The sequence below is a fragment of the Pristis pectinata genome, chromosome 9 (assembly GCF_009764475.1).
Source record: "Pristis pectinata isolate sPriPec2 chromosome 9, sPriPec2.1.pri, whole genome shotgun sequence".
In the NCBI taxonomy this organism is placed as follows: domain Eukaryota; kingdom Metazoa; phylum Chordata; class Chondrichthyes; order Rhinopristiformes; family Pristidae; genus Pristis; species Pristis pectinata.
Window position 1 is genome coordinate 5,890,827 of NC_067413.1, and position 19,619 is coordinate 5,910,445.

The 19,619-nt window shown below is 42.2% G+C and overlaps 1 protein-coding gene across 1 annotated transcript in view; it reads right to left on the minus strand.

Moving 5' to 3' along the window:
- The window catches only part of b4galt6 (UDP-Gal:betaGlcNAc beta 1,4- galactosyltransferase, polypeptide 6), a 58,127-nt gene that overhangs the window by 27,552 nt on the left and 10,956 nt on the right, over positions 1 to 19,619 (minus strand). Inside the window, exon 2 of the mRNA XM_052022986.1 lies at positions 3,193 to 3,312. Coding sequence (XP_051878946.1) covers positions 3,193 to 3,312 — 120 coding nt within the window. The remainder of the gene's footprint in view (positions 1 to 3,192; positions 3,313 to 19,619) is intronic.

Sequence of the window (19,619 nt, forward strand, 5' to 3'; positions counted from 1 at the left end):
CAAAGTGTGCTTTTAGTTAGAGAAGGAATCTCAACATTACTCCTATAAGAGTCAAAGCCAAGGATAACGAGTACAGGGAATCTGGATGTTGAGGGATATGGAGGGGTAGATAGAGAGAACAAAAGGCACGGGAGCCCCATCAAGCGTATAAAAGTACCTAAAAAGGAAATTAGGAAAGCAAAAAAGAATGATGAAATGTCACTAGGAGACAGGATTAAGGCAAATCTGAAGGTGCTTTTTTTTTAAGTACAAGGGCAAATAAATGACCAGGGTAAAGAGCGGGGCCCATTAGGGATAACAGGTGAGGTCCTAAATGAATACTCTTCACTGGCATTCACAGACTTTGTAGTTGGAGGATTCAGTGAAGGGGAAGGTGAAATTATAGTGCAAGCCCCCATAAAGGGGAAGACTTGATGCCTTAGTGGTACAGCAAACGCGGTATCCCTTTTCAAGAAAGGCAGCAGGAAAAACTTTGACAATCACAAACCTCTAAGCCCAACATCAGTAACAGAGAACATAATGGAAAAAATTCTGAGGGACAGGATTAAAAATCACTTGAAAAGGCGGGGACTAATCAGATATAGCCAGCATAGAGACACAAGAGACTGCAGATGTTGGAATCTGGAGTATAAAGCAGACTCCTGGAGTAATTCAGCAGGCCAGGCAGCATCTGTGGAGGGAAATGGTGAGTCAATGTTTTCAGGTCGAGACCCTTCATCTCATGGCCAGGATGGCTTTATCAAGGGCAGATCCTGTCTGGCCAACCTGATTGAATCTTTCTGAAGAGGTAACAAAGTGTTTCGATGAGGGCAATGCAGTAGATATGGACTACATGGACTTAAGCAAGGCCATTGACAAGGTCTCACATGGAAGAGTGGTTCAAAAGGTTAAGGCCCATGGAATCCAGGGCAAGCTGGTAAATTGGATCCAAAATTGGCTTAGCATTAGGATTCAGAGGGTGATAGTAGAGGGTCGTTTTGCAACTGGATGTCTGTGACTAGCGATTGTCCACAGGGAGGCATGATCAGCTAGTTCACAGATGACAGGAAGATTGGTGGAGTCATTGATAACGTAGGGGATAATCTTAGGCTGCAGAAAGATATCAATGTGTTGGGGAAATGGGCTGAGAAATGGCAGATGGAGTTTAATTCAGGTAAATGTGAGGTGATGCATTTTGGCAGTTCGAATAAGGCTAAGACATATACCATGAATGGTAGGGTCCCAGGAACTGAGAGATCTCTGAGTACAAGTCCACAGATCCTTGAAGGTGGCAACACAGGTAGAAAGACATATGGGACACTGACCGTCATAGTCAGGGCACTGAAAACAGAAGTAGGGTAGTTATGCCCCAACTTTATAAAATCTTGCCGGAGTACTGCATACAGTTCTGGTCACCATGCCATAGATCCAACAGAAACAGTTTAGCAGCAAACATCCTCTGGATAAAATACTAGTCATTTAAGATATCTTTCTTAGTCACATGTACATTGAAACACACAGTGAAATACATCTTTTGCATAGAGTGCTCTGGGGGCAGCCCACAAGTGTCGCCATGCTTCTGGCGCCAACATAGCATGCCCACAGCTTCCTAACCCGTACGTCTTTGGAATGTGGGAGGAAACCGGAGCACCCGGAGGAAACCCACGCAGACACGGGGAGAACGTACAAACTCCTTACAGACAGCGGCCAGAATTAACATTTGAAGCAATAAAAGAAAATACTGGAATTACAAGAAAGCACACATCCTTGCAAGGAAAACAATATTGGGTACAGCCAAGGAAATGGAAAGTTGATTTACTGATCAGAATGTTTCGTTAATTAAGTAAAGCTACTGCAAGTACAGCAAGTGAAATGTACGAGTGTGAATGATAGCAAGTACACAGAAACCAATAAATTATAGGCACATTAGGGCTAGGCATCAGTTGACTTGTTATTTTGAAAGTGCTCAATCTCACAGAGGAAAAATTCAAGAGAATAGAGCCTTTTCTCTATCCCTATTCTCAACTGGAGAACGGCTGCATGATTTTCGAGATAGAACAGTAAGAGTTTGATCTCAACAGCAAAGGTGCCCACAACATCGTGGGCCAATGGGCTTGTTCCTGTGCTGTACTGTTCTATGTTCGAAAGAAACCAGCAAAGAAATAGCTCATTTCACAAAGTAATTTCCCCTAACAAAGCCTGCTCCTGCTACTGTCCAATATAAGCTGGCCTACCAAGTTTGGGACAGAAATGAAGGAAGCTGCAAGGGCAAGAGCTAACTTGCCTGATTCAGCAACAGTTCCAGATGCAGCAGCTTTAGAAACATAGAAAACCTACAGCACAATACAGGCCCTTCGGCCCACAAAGCTGTGCCAAACATGTCCCTACCTTAGAAATTACTAGGCTTACCCATAGCCCTCTATTTTTCTCAGCTCCATGTACCTATCCAAAAGTCTCTTAAAAGACCCTATCGTATCTGCCTCCACCACCATTGCCGGCAGCCCATTCCATGCACTCACCACTCTCTGAGTAAAAAACTTACCCCTGACATCTCCTCTGTACCTACTCCCCAGCACCTTAAACTGGTGTCCTCTTGTGGCCACCATTTCAGCCCTGGGAAAAAGCCTCTAACTATCCACATGATCAATGCCTCTTATCTTATACACCTCTATCAGGTCACCTCTCACCCTCCATCACTCCAAGGAGAAAAGACCAAGTTCCCTCAACCTGTTTTCATAAGGCATGCTCCCCAATCCAAGCAACATCCTTGTAAATCTCCCCTGCACCCTTTCTATGGCTTCCACATCCTTCCTGTAGTGAGGTGACCAGAACTGAGCACAGTACTCCAAGTGGGGTCTGACCAGGGTCCTATATGGCTGCAAAATTACTTCTTGGCTTCTAAATTCAATTCCATGACTGAGGAAGGACAATACACCACATGCCTTCTTAACCACAGAGTCAGCTTTGCTGATTACAACTTTGTCACCAATGTTTTAAGCTGTAGTAAGGCATGATTTGCTATTTGTAATTTAAGCCATTTGACTGGATTAAAATTTAGCCCATTTCATTTTCAGTTTCACACTACCATTTTGACCATGCAAGTTACTTGGATACTTGCAGCAATCTCTTAAAAAAAATGTACTGCATGGGAAATTTAATGCCCAACAAGTTTTTTTTTTAAAAGGTTGTGTCACAATAACTAAGTTTGCTCACCTGTGCCATTCAGAGTGCTATTCCTCTTTGTGTAGCGGTCTCGAATCAGGATGCCAATAGTTCGCACATTGTCCCTCAACATTTTGCCTTGTGCTTGCATCATGAAGAGGTAGGTGTTTGCTGAAAGAGAGCATGGTTAAATAAATTACTTAACAGTTAGCACCAACTTTCAAGTAAACCACCAAAAATAAAATTGCTTATTCCTTATAGCCTATGATGTTTTTCCTGATTTAAAAACTACCATGTCAATTGCTTTTTTATAGTTTGACTGATCCATTTGTGAAATCAACAACCTAACAAGGAGGCTGAATATCACAAATCACCTGCTTTCTAGATGTTAGAAGCACTTTTTTCTCCACCCCCCCCCCCCCCCCCCCCCACCAGGAGTCAAAGTTACTCCACTCCGGGGAATATTTAAACTACTTTAATGCCCATTTTCATTTTGAATTCTAAAGTTTGGAAATGTCCAAGAAGCCTTGGTTAGAACTGTACTAGAGCTCTTACTAAATTTAGCACATTTTATTTTTAGGCAAATGTGCAAAGATTTAATTTGCTCAGTAGGGCAAGACAGCTCTGTACTGGCCAAAATAATCCAGCATGTAGGGAAATAAGTGACCACAAAATGATGACCTTCAGCAGCTGTGACCCGTGTTTCCGGGACTGCCCCAAGCATTGCAGATAGCCATCTTTTCCATATACATCTCATTTTACTAAACAAAGTGATTACAGCCAACCAACATTAATACGTGATACTTACGCATAACTTTCCACCCCCCTCCCCCATGCAGTTCCAGGACTGAGGGAACCACTTTAAATAGGATCACGAGACTTTGATGGGTCTGAATTTTCCAGTAGAGATGGGGCTAGCATGCAAATCAGACAGCAATGTTTTAGCAGCCACAAAGGAAGTTAAGCACAAAAATCAGCAAGTTCTGTCCAAGTTGCTCTGTTCCTCTAGAATATCTAACAGTATCTCATTGGAACACTGAGCTTGAAACCTACAGAATGGCAAGAAGTTCCTATGCTGCAGTTATAAAAATTTCTGTAAAAGTAATCTGAAAGCTCCCCTTCAGATAAAAGGTACATTTTTCTTTAACAGAATAAATTTTGTATTAATGACTGACAAACAACCTGTCAGAGAAAAATATATATTTTTTTAAATTCACTTTCGGGATGCAACCGCACAGGGTGTAATGCCTGTCCCTACACATCCTCCCTCACCACACCCTAAACAGCCCTTCCAGGTGAGGGAGTCTCACATGCACGTTCTCTTGCCTCATTTATAGCATCCAGTGCTCCCGATGTGACCTACTCCACATCGGTGAGGCGGGACGCAGACTGGGCAACTGCTTTGCTGAGCGCCTGTGCTCCATCTGCCGTGGTTGTCTGGAGCTCCTGGCTGCCAGCTATTTTAATGCTCTTTCCCATTCCCACACCGACATGTCTGTCCTCGGCCTCCTCTACTGCCAAGGTGAGGCCAAACGCAAAGTAGAGGAACAACACCTTATATTCCGCCTGGGTAGTCCACAATCTGATGGCACTAACACTGGATTCTCCAACTTCGGGTAAACTGCTCCTCCTCTGTCCCTTTTCTCTTCTCCTCCTCAACTACCCATCTGCCATCACCACGATCGGGCATGGTTATTGACCCCATCTCTTTTCCCTCCCCCTACCCTCTCCCTCTGCCCATCACCCACTGTTCCCATCTGCCCTCCCCATCTTCCTTATTTGGTTCCATCTTCTTCACCTGTCAGATTCCATCATTTTCACCCTTTGTCACTTCCACCGATCACCTCCCAGCTTCTGGTACTATTCCCACTCTCCCCTCCATCTGTCCATCACCCTCCTACTTGGATCCACCTATCGCCTGCTAGCTCTTGCTCCACCCCTTCCCTCCACCTCTTTATACTGGCTATCTGCCCTCGAAGTCCAGATGAAGGGTCTCGACCCGAAACATCGACTGTCCACTTCCCTCCACAGATGCTGCCTGACCCACTGAGTTCCTTCCTGTTAGTTAAGGCCTTACGCTTGTTGGAGCTGCCAGAGTCTTAATCATCTTCCTTTATGTAAGGTAAAACTTCAACCAGTGGAAAACTCGATTCTCAGTTTTACCAGTGCTCCTTGATACCACACTTGACCAAAAGATATCAAGGGCAGACCGTCTCATCTCTAGGATTCACTCTTTTGTGCACCTTTGAAATAAGACAAAGAGGAGGTCAGAAGACCTGGTGAAATCAAACTGAGAATCACCACACAGGATTTTTAAATGCTACAATAGCTCTGTCAATAATCATGAAAAAAGTGATGAGAGGCATCGCGTGTAGACCAACTGGGCAATACTTAGCTGGATTGAATTTGCACTGCTGTTTCTGCTCAGGACAAACCTGTACAGTTTCTCCTTGTTACGTGGTAGATGCCAATGTTACACTGTCACAAATGTCTCCTGACACTTCAAGGTTCAAACTCCAAGCAACTCAGTAACAATTCCTCAATTGACATGAGGGATACAGAGTTGCTTCTGCAGTTCTCACAAGTCCAAAAACATTGTAGGAAAGCCCTGCATCAAAATGACTCTCAAAAGTACACCAAGTTCTGGGGCAAAGCCAGTAAATATTACACTTGCACTTGCCTGTGAAAGAGTAGCAAAATCCAGCCCAGTATCTTGGGTAACAGATCAACTAATAGTGACACTGTGCACAAGTCTTCCAATAGACTTGCACCTAGAGTCAGGACTGTATGTTACGCTCAGTCAGCCCTTTATTACCAAAAGAAAAAATGATCACTGTATTTGCTGTTCTTTCCTAATTACTAAAAGCAGAAACTACATCACATCAGAATACATGCAAAAATAGCAATAATAATATATCCAAATAAACAGAATAAGCTGACTTGTATACAAGTTAAAATCTTTACTGTAACTTTGATTTTCTTGGTGACATTTATCAGGGTTCCCAGGAAATTTACACCCAGAGGTTAATGTGCTTCTTTGTAACCAGTTAAAAAGAGTCTAAAAACAGCTTTCATTGGATGCAAAATACACACCTCCACTTTACCTCCTCGCTAACATAACCATTACAGTAAGAAAAATGATGAAGATCATTGGCACAACTATGGTTACTAACTTGCTATTTTTGTTCCAAAGCTTGATACTTTCCCCTCAAGTCAGAAGTGATGGACAAAAATGAAAGCATAAAAGATAAATGGATGATAAAATATAAAAGGAAAAAACTGAATCGGAAAATTATAACAAGTCAGTGTGGAGCATTTTTTCCATTACAAATCAGCCTCAGTAAGTGGTTACAAAAATGCTACTACGGCAGCCCCAAGTGAATGGAAATAACAACACAGCCTATTTGTATCTAAATATAAAAACAATAACATATAATGGTGGATTTGTAATGGCAGAAGCAAAAACCACCTCCAGAATTTAAACACAAATAAGTTTGGAGTTTAATACCAAATAAGTGAGGAAAAAGTGAAAGCCATTTCAAAGTCAACTATTATCTAAACTTTCACACGATGTGCATCATATTTACAATTCTTGAGTTTGTAATGTTATTATACCGATTAAATTTATCTTTGATCTTTGTTGAGTAAAATCTAAAGCTCACCATAATTAGAGTCATAGAGTCGAGAAACAGGCCTTTCAGCCCAACACGAGTTGCCAACCAAGGTGCCTACGTGAGCGAGTCCCGTCTGTGCGCATTTGGCTACTGATCACGTCACTTACATCCTCACCCAAATTGTTAATGTACACGACAACCAGCGGACCCAGCGCTGATTCCCTGTGGCACACCGCTGCTCACAGGCCTCCAACATGGAAAAGCAACCCTCCATTGCCACCCTCTGACTCCAACACCAAGACAAATATGTATCCAATTGGCTAGATCACCCTGGATCCCACGTGATCTAACCTTCTAGACCAGCCTACCGCAAGGACCTTGTCAATTCATAGCTTCCTTGATTGCAAACAATCAACTGTACATTATGATACATTGAATTTTCCAGTGAACCAAGTTTAATGGAGCCCAGTAAGTCAGATGTCAAGTAATTTGGATTTCCAAACAATCAGGTACCAATTAGCCGAGTTTTACTGTAGCAGGATTTCTAGAGAGAGGTGGAATCCCATTTGTGACTGCTGCCAGTTCATCACAAGGATACCCATCATAACTACAGGTCATTCCCAAGTTACGAAAGATTTCCATTCCCTTTCACAGTACCGTAGTGTACGGTACAGCAGGCACGATAGTGTAATGGTTAGTGTAACACTTTACAGCGCCAGCGACCCGGGTTCAATTCCGGCCACCGTCTGTAAGGAGTCTGTACGTTCTCCCTGTGTCTGTGTGGTTTCCTCCACGTGCTCCGGTTTCCTCCTACATTCCAAAGACGTACAGGTTAGGAAGTTGTGGGCATGCTATACTGGCACCAGAAGCGTGGCGACACTTGCAGGCTGCCCCCAGAACACACTACGCAAAAGATGTATTTCACTGTGTGTTTCGATGTACATGTGACTAATAAAGATATCTTATCCATGAACTGTTCGTAACCCGTACAGTTCCAAGTCGGAAACTCGGCCACAGACTCAGTTTCAACACAGCAGAAGATGCCTGCAGCCCCACAGCAGCCAGAAACTCCATCCCACTGGTCTCTTGAACACTCATACGTAAAGGCTATACACAAATCGGGCATTTGTAAGCTGGGCATGGCCTGTATAACGCTTGCAACCATTGTAGGTATCTGTCCAGTACACATTGATTTGTTGTAAATAAGTTAAATGAGAATATAGTTTTAGTTAGGTTCTCTCATTGGATTAAAAATAGCCCAAATAGTTGTTGATACCTACATTCTAATTTTGTGATTCTGCTTTTCAATTCAATCGAGCCTGTTGAAGCCCAATGGTCTTGTATATTTCAGAAAAGCTTCAAACTTGCTTAGATATTCAATGTTCCACAGCAGCAATTCAACAGATTGCATTTTTTAGCAGAATTGAATTCCATTTTTTTTAAAATCGTTAATTTCTAATGAGATGACTTTATAGCACATCTTTGGTCATAGACGCAATCTTTGTACCTTTTTCTCCCCCCCATTATTAACGTAGGTCCAAGGTTTACTCATATACAAAAAGTTCCTGGCAATCATTGGTTTGAGGCAATACTAGGTCCTGGAGTTCAGCCAGTTCTGCTTCTCACTTTCTAAGGCAGGTTTGTCAGGACACGAGTCAATTGATACTCAGTCTGTGATGTGAAGATTCTATAGTGTCATTCTGAAATCTGTCAAGCTTGCTCAATTCAAGCTTAAGCAAGGCATTCCTTGCTGCCTGTTCCATTACCTGCCTGCGTGTGCTCCTCCCCCTCCCCCCCACCTTCTTATTCTAGCTTCTGCCCTCTTCCTTTCCAGTCCTGATGAAGGGTCTTGGCCTGAAACATTGACTGTTTATTTCCCTCCATGGATGTTTCCTGACATGCTGAGTTCATCCAGCAGTTTTTGTGTATTGCGCCATTACTGAAGAAGGCTATCAAAAGCAAAATACTGCAGGTGCTGGAAATCTGAAATAAAATACATTGCACCAAAATGCTGCTTCTCTTCACTGAAGCTCGGAGATATCTGCTGTTTTCTGTTTATATAGTAAGTTATCATTGCTGGAAATAAGTATCATTAAGAATGTACCTTTGTTGTAGCCCATTTCTACCTTGATGCATTTTTAATTCAGTAAACTAAAATTCTGCATGCACAAATACTTTACAGTTGGCTTACTCAATGTAGGATGTTGCTTTAAGATTCATTATCTTTTTTCCTGTTAAGTATCTGCCAAACAGGACAGCTTCACTGTCTCAACATATAGCTAGCCATGTCTAGGAGCTGTGAGGACAAAACTCTGGTTAGACCACACTGTGTACTGTGTCTGAGTACTGTGTCCAGTTCTGGTCGCCTTATTATAAGAAGGATGTGGAAGCGTTTGAAAGGGTGCAGAGGAGATTTACCAGGATGCTGCCTGGTTTGGAGAGTATGGATTATGAGGAGAGACTAAGGGAGCTAGGGCTTCACTCTTTGGAGAGAAAGAGGATGAGGGGATACGTGATAGAGGTGTACAAAATATTAAAAGGAATAGATAGGGTAGACGGCCAGCGCCTCTTTCCCAGGGCACCAATGCTCAATAGACATGGCTTTAAAGTAATAGGTGGGAAGTTCAAGGGAGATATCAGAGGAAGGTTTTTTTTTACCCAGAGTAGTTGGGGCATGGAATGCGCTGCCTGGGGTGGTGGTGGAGGCAGGTACATTGGTCTAATTGAAGAGATTGCTAGATAGGCATATGGAGGAATTTAAAATAGAGGGATATGGGGGAGGTAGGGGTTAGATAGCCTTAGGTGAGGTTTAAAAGGTCGGCACAACATTGTGGGCCAAAGGACCACAGGTGGACCATTGTGGATCAAACTTGCAGTTTGGTAGGTTAATTGGTGGCTCTAAATTGACACTAGTGTGTAGGCAAGTGGTGAGATCTGAAGGAAGTGACAGGAATATGGGAAGAATAAAATGGGATTAGTGCTGAATCAATGGAAATGGGTGCTCGTTGGTTGGTGCAAGTTCAATGGACCACAGGACTTATTTCCGTGCGGTGTAACACTGACTCAGTCGATAATGGAGAGAACCTGGCATTTAAAATTGGTTCAAACACATTATAAATCAGGTACAAATTAATGACAGGCTTAGGAATGACAAGGGAAGCTAATGAAATTGTACCAAAAGGCGCATATAGCAGGGACCTTGATCTTCTCTCTGCAGCAGCAGGGAGTTCTGATTAGTTTAGAATCAGAAAACAGTACAGCACAATACAGGCCCTTCGGCCCACGATGTTGTGCCAAACTTTAAACCTCGCCTAAGACTATCTAACCCCTTCCTCCCCCATATCCCTTTTAAATTCCTCCACATGCCTATCTAGCAATCTCTTCAATTTGACCAATGTACCTGCCTCCACCACCACTATCATGTCTCTATCATCTCCACACCTCTATCATGTCTCCTCTCAACCTCCTTCTCTCCAAAGAGTAAAGCCCTAGCTCCATTAGTCTCTCTTCATAATCCATACTCCCTAAACGAGGCAGCATCCTGGTAAATCTCCTCTGCACCCTTTCCAACGCTTCCACATCCTTCCTATAATGAGGCGACCAGAACTGGACACAGTCCTCTAAGTGTGGCCTAACCACACTTTTATAGAGCTGTATCATTACCTCGCTGTTTATCATGTCAGACAAGTGCTCCGACAGCAGGAAGGAGGCAGAGTCGGATATCATCAGCTGCCAGTTATAATGTTAATGAAGATCAAGAGAAGTTGGTAGAGAGTGCAATAAACAAGATGCTGGAGGAACTCAACAAGTCGAGCAGCATCTGTAGAGGGAAATGGACAGTTGACATTTTGGGTCAAAGCCCGACTTTAATTTGTATCTGGCCCAAATGAAGGGTCTCGACCCGAGACACCTACTGCCCATTTCCCTCTGCAGATGCTGCTTGACCTGCTTGGTTCCTCCAGCAGTTTGTTTGGTGCAACCTTCAGAGTAGGGTTGGGGCTCCAGAAATAACATGTAAGAAACGAAACAAGCAGTGCGGGAAGTCCTGGATACAGAGCAATGCTGAAAAGGCAAGAGCATAGAAAATCAACAGGTCAAATGATATTGAAGTATGCTAAGGTAGCATCTCGGCAGATTTGGTCACTTTGGAAATGGGTCACAAATATCACAGTTCTTCAGGATGTTGAATTTGATTGATCTGGCTCCTCTCCTCCAGGCAGAGAATATATTCTCAATTCCAGCCTCCTGTGCATCCCCAGTTTACCATCATATCATGCTCTAAAAAAAAGTTACTGTGTGCTAGATAATTGTTTCTAAAATATTTTGATGAATATTCATCTTGGAACCTGATGTTAGAAATTTGCTGTCATCAAAAGCTTTGACTCATGAAGCTTGACAAATGAAACATAACGCAGTAATGTGTGAAGTGATAAGTTTTGGAAAACTAACTGGGGCAATGTAAATTAAACAGTGCAAAGTTAATGTAGCTGCAGGAACAAGAAATCTGGCTGTCTATTTATACAAATCTGTGAAGATGGTAGGACAAGCTGAAGAGACAGTTTATAAATCGTACCAGATCGTTGGCTTTAAAAGCAAATAAAATGAAGGTTGGGCTCAGCTGGAGTAATGTGGCTTTCTGAGCACCACACTGAGCAATGTTGCACATTCACTATGCTGGGAAATATCACCCTCACCTTGGTAATGCAGAGGTTTGACCAGAAATTCTTGTAGTTCAACACTGATTATTTATCATCTGTCTGGGATGTACGTAGGTAAACAAGCCTTTCATTACAGCCTGCTGTCCTTTACCTAGTCTATTGTTGATGTGTTTGTTAATCAAAGGTGACTAAACAGTAAACACTAGCAGCAATGTCATACCCCCTTCACTAGTATTCCACAGAATCATAACTGGGAGGATGTGAAGGCCTTGGAGAGAACAGAGAGGAGATTTATTGGAAAGTTACCACTGAAGGACTTTGAAGTGCACAGACAAGAAATCTGTGATTGTTCTTAGACTACAGAAGGGGAGATTTGATTAAAGTGTTACAAATTGAGCTTCTGATTGTACAGGTGGGGTGAAACTATTTCCACTGTCTCAGGAAACAAAAGGCAGAGTTTTAAAATAACTGGTTTTAAAAACAAAAGAGGGGAGATATGTTCCTCATAGCTATTTGTTTGTGCAGCTAGAAGGGGTAGTGGAAGCTAAGAAATACTTCAAAACAACAAATATTGGGGCAATGAGTAAGAAATAGCAAGTCAAACAACTGGCAGAGTAACTGTATGACCATCTGTGCTGTATCACTGTACAATTCTATATGAAACTAAACTGTTTTTGGTGTCCTTTACCAAGAGACACTGGTGGAACAAATAGGGCTTACACGACAATCTAGTATTTTCAGTCACAATTTTTGGTACTACCTTCTTAATACTAGATTTAATTAACCGAATTTAAATTCCTTGTTTATACATCTTGGGACTCTGGATCATAGCTACAGTACCACCAACTACAGAACAGTTCTTAAATGGATGAGCAGTGAAAGGTCCAAGTGGTGTACAATGGAGAGTACTGGCCCTGCAAAAAGCAAGTATATTTTACAAGTTGTGACACACCATTTTCACCCTGTACATTTTTCCCGTAAATGTGGAATGTAGATGGATAATGTCTAACATCTGTGTAATATCTACACAGAAGTATGCTGCGGTATTTATAGCAATATTCAAAAGTCTGGAAAATCTGCCAATCCAGCACCATGAAATGTCTGAGGATGCCAGGTTACTGGAGTCTTACTGTACTTGCGTAGAGAATGGGTCTACCTCTGAGCTGCTGTATTAAACTTGCCTCATGTAGTCTTTAAAGCAAGATTTCCCACAGTTACTATTTACTCTTCCTCTGTGCAGGTCAAGAGTACTAATAATCATGACATTCAGTATTTCTTTGTCATTCTCTTCCCCCTCCCCCTACTGAATTTGATTTCTTCTTATTGTGAAGATTGAAGTCAACCAAGATCCCCAGCAAATTGCAGAATGTGTGGTCCCTCCTCCTGGAAAAGTCCTTCATCCCATCTCAAACTTATCCCAAATGGAGCAAGCAAGCAGACATTATTTCTTTCAGGTAATTTCAGTGATTTCCAGTTCCCTAACTGGGCTTTTTTTTTGGGGAACATGGCTCATTATGCTATTCTGCAAGTTTCTCATTAAGGTTTCTAAATTTTGATATTATTGATTAATAATCAGAATTCCACGATCTTGAATAGAGTCATAAAGCAATACAGCATGGATACAGGGCCTTCGGCCCAACCAGTCCATGCCAAACACAGTGTCCACCCAGCTAGTCCCAATTTCCTGCATTCAGCCCATATCCCTCTAAGCCCCGTCTCTCCATGTACCTATCCAAGTGCTTGTTAAATGGTACCTGCCTCACCCACTTCATCTGGCAGCTCATTCCACACACTCACCACCCACCATGAAGAAGTTGCCCCTCAGGTCCCTTTTAAATTTTTCCCCTCTCACCCTAAACCCAAGCCCCCTAGTTTTGGACTCCCCTACCCTGGGGGAAAAGACTGTTACCATCCACCTTATCAATGCCACTCAATTTTAAACACTGCCATAAGATCACCCCTCGCTCTCCTACATTCCAAGGAATAAAAAGCCGTCTAGTTCAAGAAACATCCTCATAAATCTTCTCTGCACTCCTTCCAGTTTAACCACAGCTTTCCTATAAGAGGGTAACCAAAACTGTACAGTACTCCAAGCGCAGCCTCATCAATGACTTATACAACTGCAACATAATGTCCCAACTCCTATACTCAATGCCCTGACTGGCCAGTGTGCTAAATGCCTTTTTCACCACCCTTTCTACCTGCGACGCTGCTTTCAATGAACTAGGAGTAAGAGAGACCTAACAAACAACTTTTTCCCCCTCAGGCAGTTATTATCCAAGGCACAGAGTCTCATTTCATCTCCTCTGTTTTGAGACTGTTTTTCTAACTGTTATTCACAGGATATGGCTGTCACAGAGGCTAAGAGCCAACCACATTGGTGCGTCTGAAGTCAGAGACAGCGCAAGGTATGCCCGAAATAAAAACTGAAAATGCTGAACATACTCAGCATGTCAGGCAGCACCTGAGGAGAGAGAATCAGAGTTAACATTTCAGGTTTATGACCTTTCATCAGAACTGGGAAAATTTAGAAATCAGGCATGTTTTAAGTGGTAGGGAAGAGGGTGGGATGGATTCAAAGTGGATGTCTGAATTTGGGGCAGACCAAGAGAAGATGGATGACAGACTGGTGTGTACAAAATGGTGGTAAAGGCTCGGCAACAGCAGCTAATCTGTCAGGTGGGGCCATAAATGGAGGAAGAGCAAAGAGAGAAAAACAAAGAAAGTTCATGCTGCAACTGAGAGATACAGCGCAGTTACTAGAAATCTGAAAAAAAGAGAATATTTGGAAAGCCCAACCAGTCAAGCAGCATCTGTTAAGAAACAAAAGGAGTCAGAATTGCCTAGGGATTGAAAAGTAAAAACTGCAGATGCAGCAAATCAAACAAAACAGAAAAATGTTGGAAACTTCCGAATTAATGATCTACCACACCATGAAGGCCATTGATCCAATGCACCAAGTTTGTCTCCCTCCCAAAAGACACCAACTGACCCACCCAGGATCCCCATCATTCCCTGCTCTTATGCCAGAACTGGTACAAGGTATGACACGAACCAGGAGAGCAGAACAGAACCTTCAGCCCTGAGGGTTGTAGCATGCCTAGACAGGATATGCAATGTTGCTTTAAGCTGACTTTGGGCTTTGCTGGATTAGTGTAAGTGACCAAATATAGAAATACTAGTAGGATGGAGAATTAAAACAACAGGCAACTTAAATAAGGGCAAGTACAATGGTATGGAGGTGGATTAGCAGGAGTAAACAGACTAAGGCATAGGTCAATAGATGAGCAGTGGCAGATACTTAAGCAGCTAATTCATATGCTCAGCAGAAATTTATCCCAATTAGAAAGAGGGATCCCAGAAGAAAGATAAACCAACTGTGGTTAACAAAAGAGATCAAGGAAAAAAATTAAGTCAAAAGACTGGAGGATATAAAGTGGCAAGGGCTAGTGGTAGATAAGAGGAATGTGAACTTCTCTCACCAACCTTTATCGACGCACCATAGAAAGCATCCTATCTGGATGTATCACGGCTTGGTACGGCAACTGCTCTGCCCAGGACCGCAAGAAACTGCAGAGAGTTGTGGACACAGCCCAGTGCATCACAGCCATCAGCCTCCCCTCCTTGGACTCTGTCCTTACCTCTCGTTGTCTTGGTGAAGCAGCCAGCATAATCAAAGACCCCACCCACCCAGGACATTCTCTCCTCTCCTCTTCCATCAGGTAGAGGATACAGGAGCCTGAGGGCACGTACCACCAGACTTAAGGACAGCTTCTACCCCACTGTGATAAGACTATTGAACAGTTCCCTTGTACAATGGGATGGACTATGACCTCACGATCTACCTTGTGACCTTGCACCTTATTGCACTGCACTCTGTAGCTGTGACACTTTACTCTGTACTGTTATTGTTTTTACCTGTACTACCTCAATGCATTCTGTACTAACTCAATGTAACTGCATTGTGTAATGAATTGACCTGTAGGATCGGTATGCAAGACAAGTTTTTCCACTGTACCTCAGTACAAGTGACAATAATTAGCCAATACCAATTTTATGACAATCAGCAGAAAGATCAATAAGGAGAGAGAACTCTGAGCAGTAATGAGAAAAACAAACAGCAAGGGCTTTACAGCTATTTAAAAAAAAGGTTGCTAGGGTATGTGTGGGACCCCTAGAGAGTGAGGCTAGGGAATTATACGGAGGCAGTCAGGTTAGGAAGATTATTGCAAGAGCATTGGTGTTTAGAAAAGGAGAAGTGATTGTACAGGGCACTAGTGAGGCCACACCTGGAGCATTATAGAGTTTTGGTCCCTTAATTTAGGGAAGAATATATTAGCACTGGAAGTCATCCAAAAGGGATTCATTGGTCTATTTGCTGGGATGAGAGGGCTGTACTATCATGGATGGCGAAAGAACTTATATTTATTTTTGAGTTTAGAAGAATGAATGATCTTAAAGAAACGCAAGATCCTCAGGGGCAGGATAGGTTAGATGTTGAGATGTTTCTACTGGTAGGAGAACCTCAAACAAGGGGTCATAGCTAAAGGATTAGGGGGCTGTCATTTAAACCCAAGGTGTCCAACAACAACTCACCAAGGCTAGTGCATCTCTAGAATTCTCTATCCCAGAGAGCTGTGGAGACTATGTCATTAGGGGTAATGAAAGAGGAAGTAGATTTTTTTTTTGAAAGATCAGAAAGTTGAGGGCTGTGGAGAACTGACACAGAAGAGGAGTTGAGGCCAAGAACAGATCAGCCATGATCACATTGAATGAAGGAAGAGCAAAGACAAGGGTGGGCTTGCAAGGTCAGCTGACCTATTCCTGCTCCTATTTTCTTGTGCTCTAATTGGAAGCTCAGTATCACTCTTGCCGATTTTCTTTCCAGCAGTTTATCAGATTTTTACATCAAGTAATTTCACGGTCACCATTACTTTCACTAGCTTTTTTAAATCCAAATTTTATTTAATTACTTGAAATTAAATTCATCAGCTGCTTAGGTCAGAGCTGAACTCGTACCTTTGGAGAGTAGTCCAGGACTTCTGATACTAGACCAGTAACAACCATTTTGTTACTCTACATCTCAAAACACTGCTTTTTCAGGCCACAATTTCAACTTAGTTTCAGCAACACTGGCCTTCTGTTTTCCCCTAACTTGCGGCTTAACACTGGATTGCTTTCCTAGCTCAAGACTTTTTTGTCCTCGTTCAAGTCTAACACTACTTGAGCTTTCAACAATGCTTTTAAAACAAGTCTTTCTATAGCTTGTCTTCATCTGACCACTTCTCGAAACATTCCCCTGGTACAGTACTTACCTTTTGAGGGGAGCTGGCTATTATCGTATCTCCTGGGTAGCTAGCTAGCTAGCTATTCTTGGTTTAATGTGTTGACTCAAGCACTTTGATGCCAAATTCTAGCTCCTGCCATGTTAGCTGTTTATGCTCCTTCAAAGCTCCTTCTTTAGCCTGAACAAGTCCCCTGGTAATTTATTTGTACAAGACATTTAGTACTGTGATTGAGATTATTGTGTTCCAGTTGGCTTGGTATATCTTGCTGCGTGACTACGTTTGCTTCATTCGTCTGTGTTGCCATTTTCTTTTACATTACTCATTTTTCTGAATTATTCGTTGGAGCGAGGTCAGATAGTAAAACTCTTCAAACAATGGCATTGGCAAGAAAATGAAATTCTATGACAGGATTTTATTCCTCACTCATTTCAACACAGGGTTTAAATTTCAAAGTTGTTTGTTCTAATTATATCCCTAACCATTTTCAGAGACAACTCTGCCTTGCATTTGTAAAAATTAACCCTTTGTATTTGTTGGCTGTTTCCAGCTTACCCAGTGCACAATGTTATCACTAACAGAACAAAACTGTGCAGGTATTTTGATTCCAGAGCACCAGCTAGACTTTAATTTGTTCATTTCTGGTATGCTAAATGTGATCGACTTACAATCCACACAAAAAATTAAATTAGATCTTTAAAAAAGTGTTAAAGCAGTCTTCAAAATCTTGAGATACTCAAATTCTTGCCATACGCTCCAAAAAAAATAAAAACATTGAGGTATAATGAGGTTGAGAAGAATATTTATCAACAGCAGCAGATTCATCCACTTCCACTGGCAGCTTGTTCCACATACCCACCACCCTCTGTGGGGAAAAACTTGCCCCTCAGGTCCCTTTTAACTCTTCCACCTCTCACTTTTAACCTATGCCCTCTAGTTTTGGACTCCCCAACCCTGGGGAAATATAAATATTGTTCCTACAGGATACTACGTTAAATTCTTTAGATGGCAACTTTATGAAAGACAGATTATTTCTTTTTTTCCCTGTCCACCTTGGGAAATAGTAAAGTGTACCTCCTCCACCCCCCCCACCCCCCCACAGACTTTTTCCCAGTGCGACAGTGGCTAACACGAGGGGACATAATTTTAAGGTGATTGGAGGAAGGTATAAGGGGGATGTCAGGGGTAAGTTTTTTTTTCCACACAGAGAGTGGTGGATGCGTGGAACGCACTGTCAGCAGAGGTTGTGGGGGAAGATACATTAGGGACATTTAAGAGACTCTTAGATAGACACATGAATGATAGAGAAATGGAGGGCTATGTGGGATGGAAGGGTTAGATAGATCTTAGAGCAGGATAAAATGCTGGCACAACATTGTGGACCGAAGGGCCTGTGCTGTGCTGTAGTGTTCTATTAGTACCTATTCAGTGTGAACTGCATTGGGTGTTAACCTTAATCTGAAAAAATTGGGTTACACAAGAAAAATATTAAAAACACAGATATTTTGTTGAATGCCAGATTTGAGAAGCTATGCACATTTTTAATGGTTAATATTGGGATCTAACTATACTACCCAAAGACCTCATACTGAGATGCAGGAGAAAAGTCCATAAAGAGCTGATCACCCATAAAACTTATCAGACCCTGTTTGGTTGATAAAAATGACGTTTGTTATTAAATGAACTTGAAAGTAGCTTCATTCACAGCTCCGTTGGGAGGTCAGAAATTCATAGCTAATCATGTCACATCACGTTTAACAAAGCACATACACTTAAATCCCACTACAGTGAAGGATGTCACAAGTACAAGGCTTGGGTCAGCGTTCAACTTGCCAAGCCTTCTGTTCATTTATCATTCATGATGCTATTAGTGAATTTAAATGCTTCCAATAAGCTCAGTTTCCAGATAGTATCAGTTTCACACTTTACCCTCTTCCAAAGCAAATGTTCTCATTTTAATTACCCCTTCAATGGATTTAGCCAGGTTTTTGACAACATGTAATCTGTAAAATTTGTTTTGGATAGACTTCATGTTGTAAAGCATTCCTCCTCCTGTTTTCAGGCAATCCCTTGGAATTGAGGATAACTTGCTTCCACTCCAATTCTGTGGGTTGAGGTGGTTGATTAAGCCAATGCAGGACCCGTAAACTCTGCCACAATGGACAGGAGGAGCTTAATGGGGTGAGTAGGTGGGTAGCAAGGAATATAGTCCACTCTCGTTACTGTTACACTTGTTCTCCTGACAAGTGAACTTGAGGATTTCAAAGCCATTCCAAATGCCTCTTCTCCATTTGAAGCAATTATAAGCAAGGGACTCCCAAAACCTGGTTAGGATGTTACAATCTTGCCAAGGTTTTGAGAACATCCTTAAACATGTCCGGAGACACAAGAGATTGTAGATGTTGGAATCCAGATCAAAAAAATAAAAAAACTGCTGGAAGATCGCAGGTCAAGTAGCATCAGTGGAGGCATAAGGACCTAGCAAGAACCAGCATGGACTCAATGGGCCAAATGCCCTATGTCATGAGAAATATGAGGATATACACTGGAGGGCAGGATTACCACCGCCCAGTAACTCATGAGTTCTCACCAAGATAGGAAACAGTCTATGTTTATCAGGGTCTCATGAACTTTTACCATTAGAAGGTGTCGTACAGCAGTGGGAGTTGGAAGGGGACCTTTGTTTTGCAAATGTTTCATGCGAGGCCTATTCTTACATGGCTTCAGAGAATGAATGAACTGGACCTCAGTCTCCAAATACAAACAGACAAAAAAGTGTTGTCTGCAGTCTACAGCTTGATGACTGAAGTTAGCATGACTTTGGCTCTGGAGAGGAAACAACATAGGTTGAACAGTTTCCCATTTGTCTTGTGTACTACCTCCACTTCAGTTGGAAGCATGTTGGAAGCAAAGGGCAGCAC